General features: G+C 39.0%; 2 protein-coding genes across 3 annotated transcripts in view; both read right to left on the minus strand.

The window, feature by feature from the left end:
- The window catches only part of slc4a3 (solute carrier family 4 member 3), a 37,779-nt gene extending 34,684 nt beyond the window's left edge, over positions 1–3,095 (minus strand). The window contains exon 1 of one of the 2 annotated variants that reach the window (XM_038273029.1): positions 2,504–3,095. In XM_038273029.1, coding sequence (XP_038128957.1) covers positions 2,504–2,756 — 253 coding nt within the window. In that variant the 5' untranslated portion in view covers positions 2,757–3,095. The remainder of the gene's footprint in view (positions 1–2,503) is intronic. The other variant, XM_038273027.1, reaches the window with a different exon arrangement.
- On the minus strand, positions 3,072–24,796 carry LOC119775129 (anion exchange protein 3-like). Its single transcript, XM_038273025.1, has 7 exons — positions 24,587–24,796; positions 18,313–18,627; positions 11,819–11,993; positions 10,695–10,945; positions 10,415–10,602; positions 6,230–6,444; positions 3,072–3,181 (listed from the first exon to the last, which is right to left on the minus strand). Exons 2-7 carry the CDS (start codon positions 18,364–18,366, stop codon positions 3,072–3,074), a joined length of 993 nt encoding a protein of 330 aa, XP_038128953.1. The 5' UTR covers positions 18,367–18,627; positions 24,587–24,796.
- Positions 24,797–25,235: the final 439 nt, after the last annotated feature.

Below are 25,235 nucleotides of genomic sequence, written 5' to 3' on the forward strand. Positions count from 1 at the left end.
ACCAAAGGTGTGTTTTAAGACGCTTTATCTTGCAGAAAGAATAATGATATCCAGCTCTGATGTTCCATGAGCCCAAACAGGAGCATTAAAACTAGAACCAGTGTTTGTCAATGAATTATCTTTCCGCTCCAGCTGCAGCTGACCCCTGAACCCAAATGGGTGCCAGTGGATCAATGGAAAGGCAGGAAAGAGCAGCCGTGGAGTCCCCTGTCAATTCATTCAATACGGCGTTCAGCTGTGTTCTGTGTGGCCCTGAACGAGCCTCTTATGGTTTAAACTGGCTGCAGCTCATGGAAAGTCACTTCCGGCTCTATTGATCAACCGTGTAAAAATAGTTTCCCAGCGTGCATCAGAAATCCACAACTTCAATGTGGCTGTTTCTACGTGAAATTAAATCAAAGCAACCGCACTTTTTGAGCTAATAATTAGGTGTTCAGAACTTCTACAAGCAAAGCTTCCGATGGATTATTCCATTAATGTGTTTCAAATTACAAACCAGGTTGTCCGACATCTTTTGACTGCTGTAAACTATGATTGTAGTTCTAAATCGTTTGGACCTTTACATAATAAATAATGAATGAATACCAGCATGGATTGTTAACCACCTGACGAAATGAACCAAAGCAGGCATGCCTAAAGTCTGTCCTCGAGGGCCGCTGCCCTGCAGGGTTTAGAGGTTTCTCTGCTTTAGAACAGCGGTTTCTGATGACTGCAGTTCAGCAAAAGCCTGTTAAACAGCTATCAATGGAAATTAGCTTCAGAAGAACTTTATGGCTTGGTGACCTTGACTATATATATATATATATATATATATATATATATATATATATATATATATATATATATATATATATATAGATAGATAGATAGATAGATAGATAGATAGATAGATAGATAGATAGATGATAGATAGATAGATAGATAGATAGATAGATAGATAGATAGATAGATAGATAGATAGATAGATAGATAGATAGATAGATAGATAGATAGATAGATAGATATCCTTTGTTTTAATAATGAAAAGTGAAAAGTAAACACTTTGCAGAATCTAATTTCCTATACTCCCTGTTGTAGGTTGTTTCTTTTATGTGTTTAACAGCTTTCAATACATATGAACTGAAATATTTGTCCCTATATAGCAGCTCATGTTCAGCCACACTGAGTGGAAAGCATCTGTAAAGGTCAGATTTCAAGTCTTGGTTAGGGCTTTGCTCTTAGATCCCTGAGGTCCTGAGTTCAAGGCCCATTGTCCAAAGACTGCCACTATGGGTCTGAGCAAGATCCTTAACCCCACATTGCTCCCGAAAGGGGAGATTGGTTAAATGCAGAGAGGGAATTTCGTTGCTTTGTACTTGTGACAATGTAATGTCAATAAAGTTGAATTCTTCTTCTTCATTCTTTGAGTCAGATTTCCAGAGTTCATGGGTACTAGTTTCCCAATGGACAGGTCCTGTCACCTTAGTTGGGGGAAAATTATAGTTTAGATGGACTAGTTTTGTAAAGTGGCAAACAAAAAAGCTGTTAATTTCACAATTTTTTCATTTATTATAGAAAAAAGCCAGGCCTCCAAAGCTCCCAACAAACTTGGGCTTTCGTGAATACATAGCTTCTAAACCTCCAACTCAGGGCCTTTAAATCATCATTTTTACTGTAACCAGCTGACCACATGTGTTGATTCAGTTTAACTTGTTACTTCCAAGTCTGGTAAATGACAGACTTGCAATCAATAAAACCAAAACCAAATCAATTAAGGAGAACCTCTAAAAAGACAAAAAGCAAATTACAGAACAGTAAGAAACCAAAGCGGCTGACGTCTACCAGTCTGCAAATGGTTATGAATAGACAACCTTTTTGGAGGTTGTGTCTTTTAATACATGTGGTGTAAAACACAAAGACCATTTTAGAAAAAAGGAAGCTCCTCCTACATTCAGACATGGTGGTGGTGTGGTGTGGTGCTCTGGGGTTGATTTGCTTTTTAGATCAAAATTATTTGCTAAGGAGGATTGAACCATGAATTCTGCTCTATAGCAAATAAAAAGGAGATGATCTCTGACCACCGATTCAATACATTAACTACAATTACTCTTAAGTTACAGAACAATGATACAAAGAGCAACAAAATGTCTGCTTGAGTGTAAGTAAAAAAAAAACAACAACACAGAATCAGTAATATAAGGTGGCCTAGTCAAAGTCAGGATTATGGCATTGATTTAAACAGGCCGCTCACTCTAAAAACCCTTCAATGAGAGTGGTTTAAAACTTTTCATAGTAATGTTTAAGTCTTTATGGCAGTTTTTGCTTCTAGCTGTAATATGCTGGGAGGTTAATCACTTCTTATATAAAGGAAGATTGGCTTGGAAAGTTTTTTTCTTTTCTTCTTATTAATGGATTAACCCTTTGAAAACTGCTTATAGTTTTAACTGGCCACTTTAGACAGCAAAACAGAATATAGATTGTTTTAAAAAGTTGCTTTCAGATCAAATATGGAAGCAAAACTCACGGATGGGTTCGACGGGGGACCCCAGTTGGCTGTGGATGGACTCAAGAAGGTCATAATCATCAAAATCCAAAACAAATTCCTCAAGGTCCTCAAACCCGTCCCCCAGAGATAAGGAGCCCTGCCGCTCATACAGCGTTGAGGTGCCGAGGCCCCTTTGGACGCTGCTCCGGCGATCCGGTCCATGGTTATCGGCTGTCAGCTTCTTGTCAGCAGACCCAACTCCTTGGTTGTCCTCTCCCCCAATGTCTGTCATCTCCACAGCTGCTTCCTCCTCCTATCCACCAATCTCCAGACAGATGCGCTGCTCATCCAGGGTTTCAGACTCCTGAACCTCGTTGCTCTCCTTAAGTCCGTGCAGACCACTTGCTTTACACTAACTGAACTTAGACTTAATCAACATCTGAGAAACAAAACTACATGGATGGTCAATTTCTTAGCGAAGACCTCTCCCTGGTCTCCAAAAACATAAATGGCAGATGCAAAATCCCTGACGTAGACTTTGACTGAATAAAACGCTGACTGAATAAGGCTGCATCCCTTCTATAGAAATAGTTGAATGGAAACAAGTCTAACAAGAGGTATTGATGGCTGATGTTCTGTAGTGACAGAAGCCTGTTGGCTGAATGAGTGTGCCGCCCTTTTTTAATGATGTCCACATTGGATTGATCTCAACCACAGCTGGAAAAACAGGGAAGAGCAGATCAGAGGAGGACAGGAGATGACCTTTATTACCGCTGTGCCTCCATCACTTTCCTAAACATGTGATGTATTGAGTGGTAAAGACCGTGGGTGGTGTAGGAAATGCACGTGTACAGGGGAGATAAGAGGTAGAAATCAGGTTTTTCTTAAACCACAATAAGGTAAACAAATGATAGAATTTTCATGAAAAAAAAAATGTCCCTCTCTTTATTGTTGTGGTATGGCTTTGCTTTAACAATTACAAGCACGCTTTATCTGACTGCTGCCAAAATTGCTGGCACACTGCTGTAATCGTTTGAGCAACAGATAAATGGTAAATAACAGAGATGTAGAGCAACAGGTTAGATTCAAACAGAATCTATTCAACAGATGCCATGTTTTGACCACCTGTCGATCCTCCAACGTTCATCCCAACCAGCCGCATCTTTATAGAATCGACATGATGTATTTTGATACCAGTTTGTCCTGTTTATCCTCATGGGGAAAGTTGTTGTCTTTTGGTGTTTGTTTCAAATCTACATATTTGGTTTATATTTTAGGATATTTACTTTTTTTTATTATTTGCATAAATTCACCCTAAAGATGTTCCCAGCTATAATTACATGATACACGTTAAAATCAAAAACAACATTCTATAAATAAATAGTGAAAATTGTAAAACTGTGTGTTGTGGATGTACCCATAGACAGACTGCAACACAAATTGACAGATCAGAACAAATGGATGCATACACTGTACGATTTTTTGCCCTTTTCGGGCCAATTCTAAAGTCGTACGACAATTTTTCGATCGGGCTGAGTTTCGGCTTGATCCTGCGTCGTGTAGATCGATTCCCGATCAGGAATCGTAAGGTAAGGAGAAAATCAAACATGTTTGAAATTCAGTCGGCCGTCGTAAGGTGTTCGTGGACAAATCCTGCTGTTGAAGCAGAGCTAGGAGCATCTAAGAACCAATATACCAGAACCTGGAGCACTGCGCAAACAAGGGAGTTCTTCTCTGTCGTGCAGATTGACGAGTCTGACCAGCAGCATCTCTCTGCGATGAGTCCGACTTGTGGTTTTTGGACACATAGTGTGTGCAGGTAGATCGCATCAGAGCATCGGGCCGTACAATGTGAGATCATGCATCGTGACCTGTGCACCTTTAAACCCTGTGGTTTCGTTGTACAGTTTGAGCTGTAGCTGCATGCAACAATTGAATAAATTGCACATGCCTAAGGCATTAAGTTTGAATAAAATCATCCAAATTAGGCTTAGCATTAATTTTAGTCAAGATTTGGTCTCTAAAGCCACACATTAACTGTTCGATGTCATCTGACTGAATTAGTTGTCTTTAACTTCCTCCCAGCAGTAGATTTAACACAATGAGCTGAGAATCAAATTCCTTCTCTTGGACACAAGGAAGGGAAGACCATCTGGTCAGCTGATATTATTGATATTATTATTGATAATTATTGATAAACTAGAAGATATCTGAGTTTTATAAAAGTATATTTATCTGAAAAGTCTTAAAAGTTCATTTTGGGTCAAAGTTAGAGCAAAAAATATCAACTGTTCATTACGATATTTGGCCCTGTTGTCAACCATAACTGCACCAGATCAACCAATCTAGTTTGACTCCAAATGAATATGGGATATGATGGGATATCAGGGATACACTGAACCCATTCTTTAAAAGAAGGAAGATCCATTGGTCACTTGCATTTAAGGGAGCCTTTGAATTTGGACGGCCTATATCACAGCCCTGGGAATTAATTAGCCTATGAAAATGGCCTTCTGGGATGCAGCCCCAAAACGTAAACACAGCCGCACGCAGCGTCTCGCCTTTCCAAGAAGTGGGCTTTAGGTGAGGCAACAAAAGGATCGCTGGTGGAAAAATCGTTTGATGAAAGTTCCGAGTGTTGCACACAAGGCTGGAATTAAATTAAGCCTCAAAGGAAAAATAACTTTAATCAAATCTGTTGAACAATAAAACATTCTGATAATTAAATGGTTAGAAGATCATTTCAGTCAGATTTACTATTAAAGAGTCTTCTTCTCTACCAGCTTGGTTTTCCTCCTGTTCTGCTTTGAATCCTGTTTTTTTCACACCACAGTTTGTTACCATCCGACTTTATTTTCCTAAGCATTTTCTGTTCTAAATAATTCTTCTCATCAGAAAATATTTATGTTGTTTTGGCATATTTGTTCAGATAAAACCAAAAAACAGTTACTGACAGCAAACAGCAGAGCGAGCTGCAGGTCCGCTGTTTTTAGAGTGCAGATGGCACCTAAACAGTCAATGATCACTCTGCTCTGGTTGATACAGGAAAAGCCAGAGGCAGGGTCGCTGTTGAAGGGGAATCGACTCGAATGTCGTGCTAATTAATGCCTCCTGATACTGAAACTTAGGGGTTTTTTCTGTTCACACAGGAACTAATTAGCTATTTCATAGTTTTTAATATCTATATTTTACTACTCATGCTTAAGGAAAACACTTTTAGTGTGAAAAAATATTTGAGGGAATTGGTCTAAAAAGAAAAGCAGGTTTATCCAGTCATCTAACATTAGCAGAATGGATATATTATAAACTAAGCTGCAATTTTCGCCTTATTTACCTTAAAGCACAACATTTTACAAATGTGACATGAGTGGTTTAGTTTAAATATGGTATAAAAAGTCCTCAACCATTGAATTTAAAAGAGAGCAAATAAGTCTTATAATTTCAGTGATATTAATTTATTTTATGCTTATAAACATAAAGGTTTGACATCTTGTTCTGCTGTATAATAAAGATCCAGGAGCCAGTTATCAGTCTGCATTGACTTATTTATTCCCCCAAACACATAAACTAATGTTTTTGTGTTTTTAACAGTTTGTTTGCGGCTGCTAAAACTGTTTATTCAACATAACCAGAAGATGGCGCCAGATATTTAAAAGTTACCAGCACTTCAGGCAGTTAATGGAAGTTTGGGGTATTTTAAATAAACCTTTAAAAAAACATAAAGTTTGATGCACCAAAAAAAAAAAAAGTAAAATAAAAAATTACTTTTCATGTCGTCCAGATCAGCACTGACCAACATCTGGGCTTCGGCCTCATCAGTGGGCACCTGCTGGTAGACGGCGGCCTCCAGGGCCGTCATGCTGCCGATGCAGATCCGCTCCCGCAGGTCGTAGTTGCTGCGCTGGGCAGCCAGCAACCGATGGTGGACGGGCTTAGGGCGTACCAGGACTTGGGCTGATACTGAAATACTGGGTTTAGAACTGACAGAACAAAACATTACAGGTGATGGGGAAGTGGTTCAATATCTGTTTTTATACAGCACTGCAAAAATAATTTCTGATTCACTTCTTTGGCTTAATAGACTCGTCGTTATGGTAATTTCAAATTACTAAATAAGTGTTTGGGGGGGTTTGTAATAATAACATTTCCCCACCAGAGGCTTTGTGAACCCATTGCTCACCAAACCTCTGAGTCATCCTCAGCTGCAGACGCACAAAAAGCAACACGTTTCTGGTCGAGCACGCATCATGAAGCTTCTTTCTGCATTTTTATCAAGCAGAGACATCAGCACAGACAAATAACCCAATCACCATGGAGCCCCTGACCTCCTGGCAGCAAACTCTATGCATAATTCACAGCATCACCAAATTATTCATATTCTGATTGGTTCTACATTTAAGCCACCAGCTGCGCCTTTCTATTTCGTAACATTCAGGCTTTGGTGGAATCTAAAAGCCTATAGAGCTGCTTTCATGGGTCATTAATGACAAGATGTTTAATGATTATATTCCTAATAAAACGCTTATTGTTTGAAAAGGGTTTTAATTCAGCATGGACTGAAATGTCTGCTCCAATTATTCTTTGCTGTTGAGAAGACAATCAGCAAACCCAAATTAATCTCTGAAGCCAGAAGCGATCGGTCCTTGGTGTCCCATATCCCCTTTTGGTGCTTCCGTCACTTTTAATTCCTAACAAGCTGTAGTGGAGGAAGGATTGGAGAACTATTGCAATTAAAATCAGTGCCTGGGGAACTACAGCATTGCAGCATATTTTTGGATAAAGCTTGTTTCATTTGTAGGGAATTTTGCAGACGGTGGTGGAAAAACATTTTTAGAGCTTCAATGCATCTTTTAAGGTTATGCAGTGTTTACATCGGATGGGTTTTAAGTAGCAGCCATTCAACATGGCCCTTCTCAGTCAAAAGCCAGCCGAATGGCAGCAACATCCCCTCCAACTTCCAGCCACTGGTCTTCTCATGGGTGTGCATATTTTTTTACTCTGACTCCACCCTTTCACTGACTTACAGGGTCTGACCAGGAGATAACAATTCTGTTTAGATCTTAATGTCCACAAATCATGACAGAAAGAATATTGTAGATGTTTAAAAAGGAAGTGTAGGGGACCAGCCAAGGACCAGTCAAGGGCCCATCAAGGAAAGTGGGAAAATTTGGAATGGCTACTTTTGTTATACATTAATACAGGAAAATTGCTTATACTGTCCACCTGAAAAAAGTATAATTAGTATCACCACATAAGTTTGGATCTTAAGACTGTCAGGGCTCCTGTCTGTGTGTTTGTTTTTGTGTTTGTCTCCCTTCCACCAGCAGGAGGCGCCTGGTTCTGGTCCGCCTCCTCACACACCTGATAATGTTTGCTTCGTTAGCGGAGCGCTCTTAAGCTGCTGACTGCCACTACCTCGACGCCAGAGTGTTTGCCAGTTTTTGGTACTCTAGCCAAACTGAGTTTTCTCTGAGTAAGACTGAGTTCTTGTCTCCCTGAGTTTTAACTTTGTTTTTTGTCTTTGCCTCTCAGCAGGTAGTCATCCTGCAAACTGGACCTTTTCGGACCTCCTCTCCCAGGAGGGATCAACTGAGTCTTAAACTGAGCCAGGGATTCAAACAGGAGGTTTGGATCCAGTCTCCTTTTTGAGAACGTTGAAATTACTCTCTGAGTAAGGGAATCATCTTCACCACGACCCGTTCAAGTACAGCAGGAAATCTGAGTGGCAATCAGCGTCTCCGTTCACCTACACCGTCCGAGTTCTGGGTAAACCCCTTTCCGCCCTCTGCCGAATCAGACATACACTGGAAAACCAACACACAGATTGGAGTCAAGGTTCCTTCACTTCTCTGGAAACTTGAGTCCACAATCAGATCCTCTTCTCAAGATCAACGAATCAATTTTCCCACTGAGCCTGAACTAACAGTCTGTCTTCCCCTCGCCTTCCAGTTCCGGCTGAGCAGAGTTCAAGGAAACTCTGCTCCGAGCTTAACATCTTCAATAAAATCCGTCAAACTTTTCATCAGTCTCTCTCTGTTTGGTTTCACTGTGTGTGGGCCTGAGCCTTAGATAAAATCATGACATAGACAGATTATTGAGGCTGGATTTGAGATTTTTTGTTTTTCCATTTCGAGATTAAAGTCTTAACATTACGAGAATAAAGTCATTGAATTACAAGAACGAAGCCGTAACATTATGAGAATAAGGTCATAAATTTGTGGGAATAAGTCGTAACACTACGAGATTAAAGTCGTAATATTACAAGAATAAAGTCATGAAATTACGAGAATAAAGTCACAATGAGAATAGTCATAAAAATCAGGGAATAAAGTCGGAATATTAGAAGAATAAAGTCCTAAAATTATGAGTATAAAGTTGTACTTTATGCAGGGTTCCTACAGCATAAGGCAAGTTAAAGTCAAGACTTTTTAAGACTTTTTAATGCCACTTGAAATAAAAATTTAAGACCAAATTCACAAGAAATACAAGAAAAACCCACTTGCAACAACTTAACCCAACGGTTTATTTTAACATAAACCACTGCACTAATGTTTCAAATTTTGAAAAGCTTCCCATACAGGAAGAAAGCTAAAAACACACAAATGACAGATATATTTTAACAATTATTTAACTGAATTCACAAACTTTGTTTTAGCAGGGAACAAAACAAATCAGTTTTAAAGCCACAACATAACCAGTGCTAAGTCTTTTTAGCAGCTATTTTTCCTTTGTATCGTTTTCTTAGTATGTTTGATTTGGTGATAAGTGGAGGCGCTGCAGAGACAAGGGTGGAACTAAACTGAGAAATACCGGCTGTTTCTCGCTAACTCCATTTTGACACTTTGTGTTTCGTGCTATGCATGTGCGACTCCACTGCCTTAATTCTCATTGTTCTGAGCTTGAATTGCTTTTTGCACAAAATACACTGTGCCTCATGTATGTTCCCTGGTTTTAGCCATGGAGAAAACTCTTGGCTGGATAGACAATTTTGGTCACATTCATATTTTCCAGACAAAAAGTTAATGGCGCATCTCCCAAATGTCCCGGCCGCAACAACGCTTTTATTGGGACGGAACCAATAATGGCGAGCCATTATTTTTTTAAATAAAAAAAAAAAAAAGTTAGTTTTAATGTTTTATTTAGATTACAAAAATAAATCATAATAAAAATAATCCTATTTATGATGTTTTAAAATTTAAGACCTACGAAAGACTGATTTAAGACATTTTAATACCAATTAAGGCCTTAGTTTTATTTTGAAGATTCAATGCCTTTTAAGACTTTTTAAGGACCCGCGGGAACCCTGTTATGACAACTCTTACAAGAAGCCCTGTCTTCCATAAAATTAGGAATGTTGAGCATTATGTGAAGTTCTGGTTTGACAATTAGAAAATCTTTTAGCCCCAGCATCAAATTGGGCAGGATGTCAAAGCGGACTCAGGTCACTGTTTGGTGGAGCTGGTCGGCCCTATAATGACCGGTATAATGACTTAATTCTCGTACTTTTACGACTTTATTCTTGTAATATTACGACTATTTTCTTGTAATATTACCATTTTATTCTCAAAATACAGAAAATTAAAAAATCTTTAGCCTTGCCCTAATGCTCTGTCGTAGGATCTCAACTTTTTCTCTTTGAAAAAATCTTTCCTCTGTTTGTTCCAGGGAAACATCATCAAAGATCGATAGATGTTCAAATATAAACAAATGCAACACCTGCTAACTGTTTAATGCTATAGTTGCACTACTTAATTTAAGTGCTGCACTGAAGTAGCCTTTTAACCCAGGGTTTAGTTTTATTTCTAGAGCTGCTGGTTAAGCAGTAAGTATGCATGTGTGACGGTGAAATGTAAATCCCTGCCTGGATGTAAAGTGCTGAATTAACTTTAGATTCTGCACCAACAGGAGGAGGAGCCGCTTCAGACAGACCAACCTGACATCAGAGCCCACCTTCTGCCAGGTGCTTCTCCTTCATCCACCTCCTCGCTGTGTCCACCTGCGACGGTTCTCTCGATATGTGCTGCCTCCTTTATCAGAGTGAGAGCTGCGTTCCTTGAAACGGGACATTCTTCGTTTTCCATGTGGACAGTAGCAAGCGGTAGGGGTTCCTCTAAGTCCTCTTGGCTGCCAAAACTAAACTGAGAGGAAGAGGAAGCTTAGTGAGAAAAGTTTGTACTGACATTTAACAGGAACTTCTGTTTTCATCGAGCTCCCCTCCGACTTATTTTACCTGCGGCTGGGTAGAAGGTAACTCTGTGGGCGTTGCGCTCAGCAAGTGTCCCTCGCTGTCCGACTCTGCCTCTTCCTCATCTACCTCGTGTATGGTGGGTGTCACGTCAGACGGGGGCAGCGAGGTCTTTTTTTTCTTCCGTTTCTTTTTGCTTCTTCTGTCTGTACTATGAACCCTCTTGCGTTGCCGCTGGGATGCGGGCAGGTGGGTCGATAAGGGATGGTGCGTGTGGTGAAACGTGTGTCTGTGAACTGCGTACAAAACTAAAGTTAATCCAAAAGTAAAAAAGTTGGGAAATTTCTCACTGATTTAATCACTGATGATGTGTCACAGATGAAACATTGGGAATTATTGTAAAGCATGGAGGTGGCAGCATTATGCTGTGGTAATAGGTTCATTGATCAAAAAGGGCTTTTTATTTGGAATGTGAGGAAAGAAAATAAGAACAAGAACTCTAAGTATGAATTTATGCGAACAGAAAATAGTGGGTTTTTTTTTTAACAAAACTCAATAAAATGTGAAAAATCTATTTTTAAAAAACATTTAATTCTGCATCCTCTTTAGAGTAAATGTTTTTTCCGAAACTGTATTTTTCATTAATAATAATGGAGATTCCTCAGTGTGTTTATCTGACTGAACTGTTTTTTTTCACAGATATTATGATTTTTGCACACTCCCACTTTAAATAAATTTTTTTCCCCATACAATTAAATCAAGGAACTTCAAATTCTGACTTTACACATTCTGGTTTTCAAACCCGTGAAAAATATTAATAATTTAATTTGGAGGAGTTAATTTGGTTTTTATTATAACTAGAAAATCACTATATATTATTAAATATTCTGAGCCGATTCACTGATTTAGAAAAAAATATCCGAAATTTGCTGTTTTCAAAGAATTCTATTGACATTTATCTTTTATGTAATCAGCCTTCTAATGACCGCAGAAAAAAACTTGTGAAGCTAAATGTGGAACAATTTAAATGTTAGAATATTATCGTTTTGCTATAAGCTAACAAGGAAAGATCTAAACATGTAAAGCTGCATGGATGCATAACAAGAGTTTGTTCCACCGTTTAACTGTAGTTTTGAGTTCCATCTGCTGCGGAAAAGGTCTTGGCTTACACTCAAAGTCTTTCTCCGTGTAGTGCCGGCCCATCCGCTCCCCGCTGGTTGAAGATGAATATGCGATGATGTCTCCAAAACGTTCCACAGACAGAGCTTTCTCCCAGTTCTCCTCCTCTTGTTCTTCCTCCTGTTCCTCCTCGGCTGCATCCTCATCAACCTCCTCTACTTTCACCTGGAGAGGATTGAAAAACAAAAACAAAAAAACAAGATAATGTAATTCTTATTCATGAAAAAAATTTGGTCTCAAACATCTTCACTGCTCTTATGTCCAGGTATAACAACATTAAGTCGAACTAATTTCTAATTCAGTTTACTGATAATGGAAGCCAGTGTAGCCTCCAAAACAAACTCCTAAAACCATAAATGTAAATAAACAGTTGAATGCACACATGTAACCTTTCTCTGATTTCATTTCAATATAAATATAATCTTATATTATAGATTTTTCTTATATTTTTTTTCTGAGACCATATGAGAACATGCAACCAATTATAATTCCTTCATAAAATCCAAACCTATATTAAAAAAAAAAATTATAATGGATTTATGATTGACATTTTAGGAGGGAAACAGAAAAATAAACTTGAAAGAGTTATTTCCTTTCAGTTCATAAGGAAACATCAGTACCAATATCATAGGTCCCTAAAAAGCTGAGCAACATACATGGAGGAAAGGTAATCAATACGACATAGTACTTAGCAGCAACAAACAAAGAAAAAAAAGAATAATGCACTTAAGCCCCCAGAGAAATGAAGGGGATGGGTGTGTCCTATCTTCGCGGTTCATCGGTCCTGATTGGTCAGAACCCCGAAACAAGCTGCAGCCTCATCATCCAATTGGGGCTGACCCAGGAAGCACTCTGGCTGCAGCTCAGTGGACTCAGGTTTCTCAGTGCCAGGGCTCCATTACCCCCTAATTACCACTGGGACGTGGGGACAGGATGCATTTAATGTTCCCTACCTGCAGCAGGCAGGGCTGAGAGACACACTTTGTAAAGGCTACTGTTTTATATTTTTGAACCTAATAAGCAGTCGCGTTTAGGTTGGAGATTTAAGAAAAACAACCAATTTAAGGTTTAGGGAAATACTCCCCATCAGTTGACATCCATGAATATATCAGAAAAGATGGAATATGTGTGTTTTAAACCAAAAAAGGATTCCTATATGTACCCATTTTAATGCATAGTCTACACCAAAAACAATAGAAACAAAATCCTGATGTGGAAATTTTCTATCAATGATCTAAAAAGTTTCTGTGTTCTTTTAGCTAAATTAGCTCAAAGCATTTCCATGAATGCACATCAAATAAATGGATAAAAGCTTAACCATCCTTAAGTCAGGATTGTGTTTGTGTGGATTATTGTGCACACATGAAAAAGGCAACATCTGTGGGTGAAAACTAAAACAACGCATATATAATTTTAAAACTGATTTTAAGTTTTTTTTCATCACAAATATCAACCTTTAAGTTAACAAGAACATTACAACATATTCGGGTCAACATGTTTAACTAGTTGTGGATCCCTTTTAAGTACAGTGGAGAATGTCAATGTCATTTTTTTATTCTTTTTCGATTTCCATACGTCTGACATCTCTAAAAAGCTTAAACCACCCCAGATAGACTTTTGTCATTGAGTGGCACATATTTTTGGAAATAAGTGAGAATTGCTACAGTATAGCATTTCTGCTTCCAGCACAACTGGATTTATTTGATAGAAATCAGCCCACTGACATACTATATATACTATAGGGAATTTTCAGAAAAACATAGCCGATAGAGTTACGGTCAAAATATATTGTATTTTACTTTTGCCTGATAGAAGATTCATTGTAAATATTGTGTTTTATAATCACGTACACTCACCGGCCACTTTATTAGGTACCCCATGCTAGTAACGGGTTGGACCCCCTTTTGCCTTCAGAACTGCCTCAATTCTTCGTGGCATAGATTCAACAAGGTGCTGGAAGCATTCCTCAGGGAGTTTGGTCCATATTGACATGATGGCATCACACAGTTGCCGCAGATTTGTCGGCTGCACATCCATAATGCGAATCTCCCGTTCCACCACATTCCAAAGATGCTCTATTGGATTGAGATCCGGTGACTGTGGAGGCCATTTGAGTACAATGAACTCATTGTCATGTTCAAAAAACCAGTCTGAGATGATTCTAGCTTTATGACATGGCGCATTATCCTGCTGAAAGTAGCCATCAGAAGTTGGGTACATTGTGGTCATAAAGGGATGGACATGGTCAGAAACAATACTCAGGTAGGCTGTGGCGTTGCAACGATGCTCAATTGGTACCAAGGGGCCCAAAGAGTGCCAAGAAAATATTCCCCACACCATGACACCACCACCACCAGCCTGAACCGTTGATACAAGGCAGGATGGATCCATGCTTTCATGTTGTAGACGCCAAATTCTGACCCTGCCATCCGAATGTCGCAGCAGAAATCGAGACTCATCAGACCAGGCAACGTTTTTCCAATCTTCTATTGTCCAATTTCGATGAGCTTGTGCAATTTTTAGCCTCAGTTTCCTGTTCTTAGCTGAAAGGAGTGGCACCCGGTGTGGTCTTCTGCTGCTGTAGCCCATCTGCCTCAAAGTTCGACGTACTGTGCGTTCAGAGATGCTCTTCTGCCGACCTGGGTTGTAACGGGTGGTTATTTGAGTCACTGTTGCCCTTCTATCAGCTCGAACCAGTCTGGCCATTCTTCTCTGACCTCTGGCATCAACAAGGCATTTCCGCCCACAGAACTGCCGCTCACTGGATGTTTTTTTCTTTTTCGGACCATTCTCTGTAAACCCTAGAGATGGTTGTGTGTGAAAATCCCAGTAGATCAGCAGTTTCTGAAATACTCAGACCAGCCCTTCTGGAACCAACAATCATGCCATGTCAAAGTCACTCAAATCACCTTTCTTCCCCATACTGATGCTCGGTTTGAACTGCAGGAGATTGTCTTGACCATGTCTACATGCCTAAATGCACTGAGTTGCCGCCATGTGATTGGCTGCTTAGAAATTAAGTGTTAACGAGCAGTTGGACAGGTGTGCCTTATAAAGTGGCCAGTGAGTGTAAAGCATTGCAACTACAGTATCAGAAATACAGAAATGTGGCTCTTACATGAAAGGTCTATAACTTATGGCTTTTTTTTCCCTTTACTCCAGTACATCTCTTAGTACTGAAGTGTGTTTCCTTTTTTTTTTAATGCATTTAACTTTTACTTATTTTTCAGTAAATTTCTGATGCTTTTTAGAAGGTAGTATGCAGAGTGCTGGGAATGAAATGGGTCTTAAATCCAAACATATTAAGGGAACCACTGTTGCTTAAAAATATAAAAACACTTAAGAATTCTATGATAATAATAATGCATGCATGTCAGGGACAAAAGCCTTTTATACCCCTTACTGGAGCAAAGTTAACCACATAATATGATAACCACCAAGGAAATATACTTTAATAGATAAAAAGTTAAATCGGATTAACTTTGAAATGAGTAGAATCAGTTTTTGCAGCCTTTATTCTGCTCATTGCCTAAAGGTGTTTGGTACTCTCTGTATGTTGAGCTTCTTTAGCTAAAGTAGCAGGCACGCTTCAAAATTGAATAAAATCTTAATGCAATGCTTTGCTTTTTACCCTGCAGTTGCTGTTTATGATTATTTGAAAAGATTTAGAATATTTATCTTTTGCCTCATATCTGTTCCGGTTAGTTTTGACTGACCTGCCCTATGTATGGTTTATACTAGACTTAGAAATACAACAGTAGTTTAAAACTACACCATTATTTTCTTATTTTATATTATCTAGTTGGTTGATATATTTTGTTTGTTAAAATTCGGGAATATAGAATTCTTGGAATATATTTGGACTATAAGGGACTATAGACAAAATGTCGATGACACCCTGAAAATAAAGATTATCCAGACATATGACATTGGGAGGAGTCCTATAGGGCTACAGGACATAATAGAGCGACAATATGTTCTTCTATGCCAGAGGACATTTTGGCCCCCTAAATCCTGCCGGAACGTGTAGACATCTGTGATTTCTCATAGCCTATAACTTTGTGACTTTCTGTTGTTCCACTTTTTGCAATAACACGATTAACAGTTGACAACAGAATATTTAGTAGGTAGCAAGGAAATTTAATGAATGGACATACAAAACAAATTACATCCTCTCACAGTACCATGCTGCAATTGCCCGCTGAGTCATTTCACAAATGTTTGCTGAGGCAGTCCTTGCATCCCTATGTATAAACGGTGGTCATGCAAGTTGAAAAACTAAAATCAATGTCTTGGATTGGTTAGCCAAAAAGCATTTGTGATATAGTGAACAACTATGCATCTATTAGGCCTATCCATGCAAACCTTCACAACACCACTTCTGAAATAACAATCTGAAATCATTATGAAAAGTGAAACTACAATTCTTCTGACAGTCTCATTAAGAATCTGGAGAACATGGTGTAAACATGATGTTTTGTTGCTGTAAGATTTACTTTTTTATTTTATTTTTCACAGACTGAACAATCACTTTGTATTGGAGGTGAATGTGTACAGTTATGCATCTCACAATGGGTCAGGCAAAACAAGTATGGAGTCAGAAAGGGGTCAAAAGTTTTGTAAACTTCTAAATCTTAGTTGAAACAGAAAAAAATTAAAGTTGAAACAGAAAAAAAATAGAGGTTGATATTTAATGTGAAATTGTTACCTTATAATATGAGAAAGTAAAAAGGCAAATATGAAACAATTTGAATTGTCTCTAAATTTTGTTCAGTATTTTAATTACACTTTTTCTTTTTTTATTATTTCTTTTCTGTATTGCAGCTTTAGATGTTATATTTTCAGATTCAAATCCATTACTTTCAGTTCCTGTTTTTACACTGGAACAGTGTAGAAAAAGAAAGAAACTCAAGGAGAGGGATTTGAATCTCAAGTTATAAAATTAAAAACTGAAATAAAGAAATTAAATAAAAAGAGGAAAAAGTATAATTAAAATACATTTAAAATAAATTTCTAAACTTTTTGACCCCTTTCTGACTCCATACAAATGACACAGTTCCTACTATGCATAATGACAAATCACCTATTCAGCTGCGGATGAGTTTCTACCAATCAAAATTTAAGGTAAAATCTGTCATTTGGAGAACAGCTGAAGGGTTTTTATTCATGCCGTCTCTACTGTAGCTAATTCCCACAGAACTAGGGACAACTTATCCATGTGGTGAAACTGAAGAGACAGCAAATCAGCTTTGTACACATTTTCATCTTGTTTCTTGCACTCCAGATAATCCTACTAATGACGGTGCTGATGTGAGAGAGATGTGAGGAACTTTTTCCAAGTAAATTCCTGCAGGAAGAAGGCTGTATGTTGAGCAGACTTTGAACTTGGTGCCTGTGCTAATTTAAATGAATTAGATTAAAGCATATAATTAAATACATGTGTTGATGCATCCCCAGCCTGTCTCAGAGGAATAGATCATAGCTTATTTTGGCTTAAGCTTTCTTGACTTTGTTTCAGATCATTGGATGGCTTTGGTGGGGAATTAAATTGAAGGACCTAATAGAAAGATTTAAAGATATGAAAAAAATTTTTTGCTACTCATAGTCAAAATTTAGTAGTCCTGTTTCTCTGACTAAGACTAACTATATGTGCTCTCATTCGTCCTCTGACATGGCAGCTGGCTCGTAGATCGTCTGCCTGGCTGTGTGTTTCCTGGATGGAGCCACTCTTGGAGCTGGTTGAAAGTTGTCATTTGTATCTCTGCTTGTCTCCTTGAACCCCAGTCGGCCTCAGTAGATGGCCGCTCACACTGAGCCTGTTTCTGCTGGAGGGTCTTTCCTGTTAAAAGGGAGTTTTTCTCTCCACTGTCGCTACTAGCATGCATGGTGTGGGGGATTGCTGTTAAGTCAATGAGTCGATGCATCAGCTGGTTTTCCTTAGATAGAAAACTTTAAATCAATCGACTGTATGATCTGGTTGAATTGTCTCTATAAAGTGCCTTATACTGACATGTGTTGTGACTTGTTGCTATATAAATAAACAAATTTGATTTTAATTTGAGAGCTGACTACATTTCCTTTTATTGATCTCTGCTGCTAGATTTGTTGCATAACATATTGCAAATATAAAACCTTTTGCCTGAATCTAGCACAGTACTTCCTACTTGAGGTTGTCCTATTAGCAGTGAAGAACCAGCACATTAGCCGGTTTTAACTACAAGAACTTGAACAGAAACAACCCAGAAACAAACTTCAGAGGAGCTATTCAAACAATTTACAGCATTTAACCTGATGAAAACATTAGGAAAAAATTTAATAAAATATTTATCTAAATTTGCCCATACAAATTACTATAACATTGACATACATCAGTTTTAGAATTGTTACATCAAATCCTATGTGTAATGTCTTATTGAGAACAAAACATATAACATCCTTCTTTACCATATTCTTTAAATTAAGACACTTAGAATCACATTCTTACCTGTTGTAAGTTAACCAGCACATCTGAATCAGCAGCATGACCTCCCGTAGCCATGAGTCCTTACAGGTAGCCAATGGAAAATTGGAGAGACAGCTTGCAGAGAGCAAGGGTCTGCAGGAGGGTTAACTATAGTGGCCAAAATGTAATTTAGAGGAGATAAAAGGTAGTAGACCTTTTAAGGGCTGGACATCAGAGGTTAAAAGGGGTTAGGAGGAATAGTGTATGTGCGGGGTGCAGCGGGAACCTGAAGAAGGACGGGGGTTAGCCCTTCTCTTTCATGATAGGGGATCCTGGAAGACTTTGGGGTGGCATAACCTGAGAGTAAAAGAAAAACAGGTTTAAATTTATGAGAAACGGTTTTCAGTGGATCTTCATTTTTGCATGCTGAGTAATGCACACCTACTTAAGTTTGGTCCAATCTAAATTTGTAAAAAATGTAATGTCATTTAGTGTTCAATTACAGTCTTGTCCAATTTCAACCAAAGTAGGAGCTTGGATTGAAATGCTTAATCCCAAGTGGGGTTGCGAGAGGTGCTGGTGCCTATCTCCAGCTGTCTATGGGCGAAAGGTCGCCAGTCCATTGCAGGGCAACACAGAGACAAACAGGACAAACAACCATTCACACACACACACCTTAGGAGAATTAAGAGAAGCCAATTAACCTAACAGTCATGTTTTTGGACTGTGGGAGGAAGCCAGAGAGATGTTCTGGGACAACATGCAAACTCCATGCAGAAAGACCCCTGTAAGGCAGCAGTGCTACCCCCATTTCAAATGTCATTAATCTATCTCTATTAAAGGGATATTCTTTTGATCCAAAAGATGTAATAAATTATAGTTATTGTATTTCTTATCTTTCTTTCTTATATAAACTTCATGAGCAATATAGTTGTGAGTCACATTTATAAGCACTTAGACCACTATGACCTGTTTGAAAATACTTTACTAATGAAAATTATACTGTAATGTAATTTCATTATTGTCCAACCCTAGCTGTCTATAGTTATGCTGCTATATGCTTAGGCTGCTGAAGGGCATGGACACCACTTTTCTTCACTTTGATACACTTTACATTAATGCTCCAGTTTTTCTTGATCTCTTCTTTTTTTTTCTCGTCATAGTATCTACATCTTGGGGCTCTCTTTTGCTGTGACATCATTCAGGAGGGGGCATCAACTGGGCTGGGCAAAGCTAGACTTTAACACCTTGATCACAATAAGGCAGATAAATAGTTAAAAAAATCAACATTGAGGCTCAAGGGTAAAGAATTAGGAGCTCCAGATTATGATTATGTTGTTTTTTATAGCCTGGGGTCCCTGTCACATGTGAATCAGTGGAAATACTGCCTCATCAAAAGGGTGGTATTTGTTTGATTATGTGAAAGTACTGTGTCCAAAACCATCTAAATGTCAATGCATAATCTTAATCAACCAGAGTTTAGAACTGTCAGGAATCCAGTTTGTGTGGTCTGTTTTTGTGTTTCCTTTCCTCCTCCACCAGGTGGTTCCCCGTCCTCATTGGGTCTCCCTGCACACCTGCAGCTCATTGCCTCATTACCTGTGGAGTGTTCTTAAGCTGCTGACTGCCACTACCTTGACTCCAGAGTGTTTGCCGATACAGGGTACTCTAGCCATGCTTAGTTTAGCAGAGTCTTAATTAAACAAAAGAAAATATAGACATTTCTGGATTTTAGGTTTAATTGTTTTTATTTAGGAATAGGACATTTTTCACTGTTTCAGGTTGTGATTGTGATCTGTCATCTCATAATACTCCCACATATGAGAGGTTTTTCTCTTTTTTGACGGCTCCATTTCAACCACTGCTGATGAAAACTGTTCTGCTGATACCAAACCACCTACTACAACCCACGAAGCAACAGGATTCATCGCGCTTTTATTTTGAAAACCGACACGCAAAATGAAGCAGTCACGTGACCAATGCAATGCGAGGCCTCGTTTGTTGCCAGTCACGTGGTTTTCAACAAGACAACACAGGCCTCGAAGCGGGGCTTCATTGACACGCCCCCTTATTAATCGGTACAAGCCTCGAAGCCTGGCTTCAGATAGCCCATCACTATTGGATATTCTAGTCAAACTGAGTTTTTGTCAACCTGAGTCTTAACTTTGTTTTTGTGTTGGCCTCTCGGCAGGAAGTCATCCTGCAAACTGGATTTGTTCGGACCTTCTCTTTCTGGAAGGATCAACTGAGCCTCTAACTGAGCTGGGGTTCCAAACAGGAAGTTTGAATCTACTTTCTCCAAGAGGTCGTTTGAGCTTCACAGCAAGCAAAGGTTTCTTCAGCACGCAGCCCGAGGCTGAACTAACCGCAGTGTGTTCCCCTCACCTTCCAGTTCCCGTTGAGCAGTGTTCAGAGCAACACTGGCCTCATTCCCTTCTACTCTGAGCAGCACTGGTTACATCATCATTCTCTAATAAACCTGTTTAACTTTTCCCTGGTCTCTGTCTGGTCTTCTGTATCTAGGGGTCAGACTTTAGATAAAAATCATGACAAAACCGATCCTATCAACAGCCCTGACCTGCAATCGAGCAATACCTGTAACAGTTAATGTTTATATATTGATATATATCTTTCTACTCCAGTTTTAGCTGTGACTTAAACAAACTGTAGCTTGATCTATCATCTAACATATCAAAAGGCAACCAACACAACTTGAAAGCACCAAAAATGCAACTGATATCACCTAACCATCAGAATTGAAAGGTGGCTAACACAGCTTTACCAAAAGGCAGAGAACTGAGCTTTATTGTCTGTGCTGTGAGTCAGCTAACAGAGCTTTACCATTAGCTTTGAAAGTGGTTAACAGAACTTAACTATTACCACCAAAAAACACTAACAGAGCTTTACTGTAGGCTCTGAAAGGCAACATCTACAGCTTGACCATTAGCACCAAAAGGCAGCTAATGCAGCTTTATTATTAGCACTCAAAGGCAATTCTGAATTATATCCTTCGCACTGAATGCAGCTATCTGGGCTTTACCATCAGCACTCACAGGAAGCTCATGGCTTTTTATGACTTGAAAAGATGAACAAAAGCGCCACAGCATGCACTGAAGCATAGTACCCGCTTCATCTTTTTTGTTAATATCCTTTCACGTTTACCACTTTAGTAATTTATTTAGCTCCAACACAGTTTTTGGGCTCCATCTGAAGGAGAATAGATTAGGGAAAGGTCTCTAATGCGCAATTCCAGAGACTAGAACCCTTTTAGGCTGTTTTACACTTGAAGCCTGCAGGGCTCCACAAAGCCTCTGCATACCTCTAGTGTAGAGGGGGGTGAGATATTGTCCTACATTTAAGGGACTATCTGTGGCATTATTACCAGAATCTCTCTGCTCACTCTCCATGCTTCAATAAGGAAAGGAATATTCAATATTCTAGATTAGATTAAGCTAGGTGCCATTTTCTCTCGTCCCAACTTCTAATCCCCACAAATGACTTGTCCCCCAGGGTCTCTGGGCACCTTCATCGCAATTTTCAAAGTGTTTCTGGGGGTGGACCTTATGTTTTTGAAGGGGTGAGTTACACTTTAAATTAGTTGGTTGGGTCTGACTTTAGAGCTTTTGGGAATTATTTTGGATCAGTGCATAGTGATTTTAGGTCTGTAAAGAGCTCATTAAAAGATATTTTGATGATTTTAAATATTTAAAGAAGATTTTAAACATTATGAAATGCAAAAAAACTGGCCTAACATATCAGTCACTTAAACTATAATAAATGACAGTTTTTAAAATGGTTGATTTTTCTATAAGAATCACCCTGAAAACGGTTGCAGTTGTAAAAACATAAATCCTTTGATATGAGATTCTTTTGCAAACACACAGAACGAGAGTTGGTCTTGGCTCCATTTCAGAGACATCTTGCAGAGTTTCACAGCACACACTGACAAACACTGACTGGTTTTTACCAAACAGAAAGTGTAAGATTGTGACTTTACTGCAGTTAACTTAGTAAATAAACTGCAGCATTCTCCCAGATTTATTCTGTATTTACCGTAGTCAAGGGTTAAAAAGAGCTGAACAAAACCATATTTCTATAAATCACAGATTTCTTCCAGAGTCACATATGTCTATGAATTTTAGTATTAGAACCAGAAACTACCAGCAGACATGTAATTGGATTCAGATAGAAATCTGTGCTGTTTCATGATGTTTTCGAATTATTCACCGACACAATTGAGGAGGTGGTATCTAATCAACCTCGCTCAAACAACCAGCATAACATACTTTGAGAGCAAATTTAACGTACAAATATATTAAACGGAAAAAATAAAACGTCATTTGGAATATCTTCATCCTGACACTTGTTTTAGTTGCACAAAATTTCTTGAATGGATTAAAAGATACTCAAATAAAAAACATAAATCAAAGGAATTTTAATAGACAATTATTAGGGCTCTACATCAAATTATCCAATCATGATGTATGCCCTCTGCTCCCAGGATTTATGAAGAATAGAAGCACTTGGACTTTGGTAGGTTAAAAAAAAAAAACAGGCACAGAGTAGGGATGGAATGGTTTATGAAAACTGTCCGAACCGTTCGGTTCGACTGTCTCGGTTCGATTCGTGTGTGTTGCGTTCGATTCATGCGCTGCTCCTTTTTCTTATAGGGGAAGCATTTACACTCCAGAGCAGAAGGTGGCGGTACTGTGACCAAAGCCAACCACCAGTAGTAAACAAGAAGAAGAAGCGAAGCAGCGTAGCCGGGTGTAGCAGAAAAAATCAGTTGTTGTGGAGAATTGTGTGGGTATGGCGAGTGGGAAAGAACAGGAGTTGGAAGACGCGCCAGCAGCACTTTATAGGTCTGCTGTATGGGACCACTTTGCATTTAGAGTGACCTACGATGACGGCGGAAAGAAAGTTGTGGATAAAAGTGCAACAGTGTGCAAGCATTGTACAACACGTTTTGTTTATGCTAACAGCAACATGACCAACATATCATGCTAACCCCGAAATCCCACATACTCCGTCAGCGCTCCGCTCCGCTCCGCTGCACTCCAGACCGCATGCGCAAAGCAAAGCCTACAGCCGCCGCTGTGGCTCCCGTCCGCTCCGCCCTGAGTTCCTTGGAGATCGTAGAGGGCATGCGCCAGATGATTAAATTCAAAGCAGCAAAACATGCTGAAATTATCCATGGTTTCCGTGAATCATTAAAAATAATTACAATTCATTAATTTTTTTGGATTTTTTCATTAATTTCATAAAAAAAAAATGTAATAAATTTTTATAATTTTTATTAATTTTTTTACTTTTCGGTGTAACAATAAACATACCGAACCGAACCGAAAACCGTGACCACGAAACCGTGAACCGAACCGAACCGTGGATTTTGTGAACCGTTCCACCCCTAATATATATATATATATTTTACATATAAATCTCCTATTAGAGCAAATGTTTCTAACCTTTCTATGATCAAAACCAAAGGAAATATTTGGAGGTAAATGCTGTCAGTTGGTGCATTTTCAAACCACAAGAGAGACAGTACCCGAATCACCAATCATTGATTAGAAATAATTGTCAGATTCTAATCTCTTGCTGACTGGATGCAACATTTCTTAGCAAAAGGAGAGGTAGGATGTGGACTAAAACACCTGAATCTGTGAAGGAGGAAGGCGTGGAGAGTTAATACTAGGTTTCACATCTTGAAAGATGTTAACCAACAACATTTAACTGATTTTGGTAATTCAGACACTAAAATCCTCTTTTTTTTTCTTCTTACAGACTGTAACTGATAGCATATATTACTTTATACAGTAGAAAAGGTTATTTGTATGAAATCTAAAGGCTGAGACATGTCCAGTAGTCCAATGTTGTCTGGTTTCATAGTAACGTGAAGCAGTTTTTAGACAGATGTTTGCTGAGTCATTACTACAGTGACCTCCCTGCAGCCTATGATGAACTGATGCTTTTTATCCTCATATGAGTGAGCCTCTGCTCCTCTCTGGAGCCCACACTAATGTACTCCACCATGCATCATGCACAGCCCTGCAGCACATAATGATTATTAACGCCACCCAACACACGCAGGAAAACCACAGCCCCTAGTAATCCTGACACATCCTAAACACAACGCGCTGCCTGCAGCTCCACAATCCAGGATCAAAGCTGCACAATCAAAGCAAAAACAACTTCCATCTGTAGAGCCGAGATGTTATTACACGCATATTACACGCGTCTTTGTTGCAGCGCACACAGCGACCCACTCACGATCGATTCCACGCAGGCTGTTTGATAACAGTGAGCAGAAACCTACCTGCGCTGTTACACGCAGCGGATCAGCTGCGGAGGAAAACCCACGCAGGAAAATGACATGTAACCTGCAGTTATGCGCGGAACCGGCCCAACTGGTCCATGGTTCTGCAAGCCAGTAAAGACACGCCAGTCTGCCCACTGGAAGGATGCTCAGCGCGGACACGTGATTGGATGGAGGGACTGTGGGGTGGAAAAAAAAAAAAATAATAATACTAGACTGCTTCCTCTCTCCTCTGCTGCTGCACGTGAGAAACAATTCAGGCTGCAGGTGATGGAGCTTAGTTTGATTATTATGTATATTACAGTCGGATATAAAGTGATTAGAATTAGGAAGTGATTTATTTGAGGTGTTTTCCATGATGAAGGAAAATAACTGAACATCAGTCAAAATATTCAAGGAATAATCAAGAATGATTGAGCCAAATAGTCAAAAAGAAGGTAAAACATTCAACTTTTTTAAAGTTTGTCATGCAGATGTAACTATACCCACCTCTGCTTGAGTGTAAGTGTTCTCACATGGGCGGTTCTAGTCAGGGGCCAACAGGGGCCAGTGCCCCTCCCGCCAACCGACCACACTGTGCCCCATACAAACACACACTTTAGCAATCTTCACCTTCACTAGATGTTGACATACTTTAGTATATTCCACT

The sequence above is a fragment of the Cyprinodon tularosa genome, unplaced genomic scaffold, assembly GCF_016077235.1.
Source record: "Cyprinodon tularosa strain WSP-4 unplaced genomic scaffold, ASM1607723v1 ctg851, whole genome shotgun sequence".
Taxonomy (NCBI): domain Eukaryota; kingdom Metazoa; phylum Chordata; class Actinopteri; order Cyprinodontiformes; family Cyprinodontidae; genus Cyprinodon; species Cyprinodon tularosa.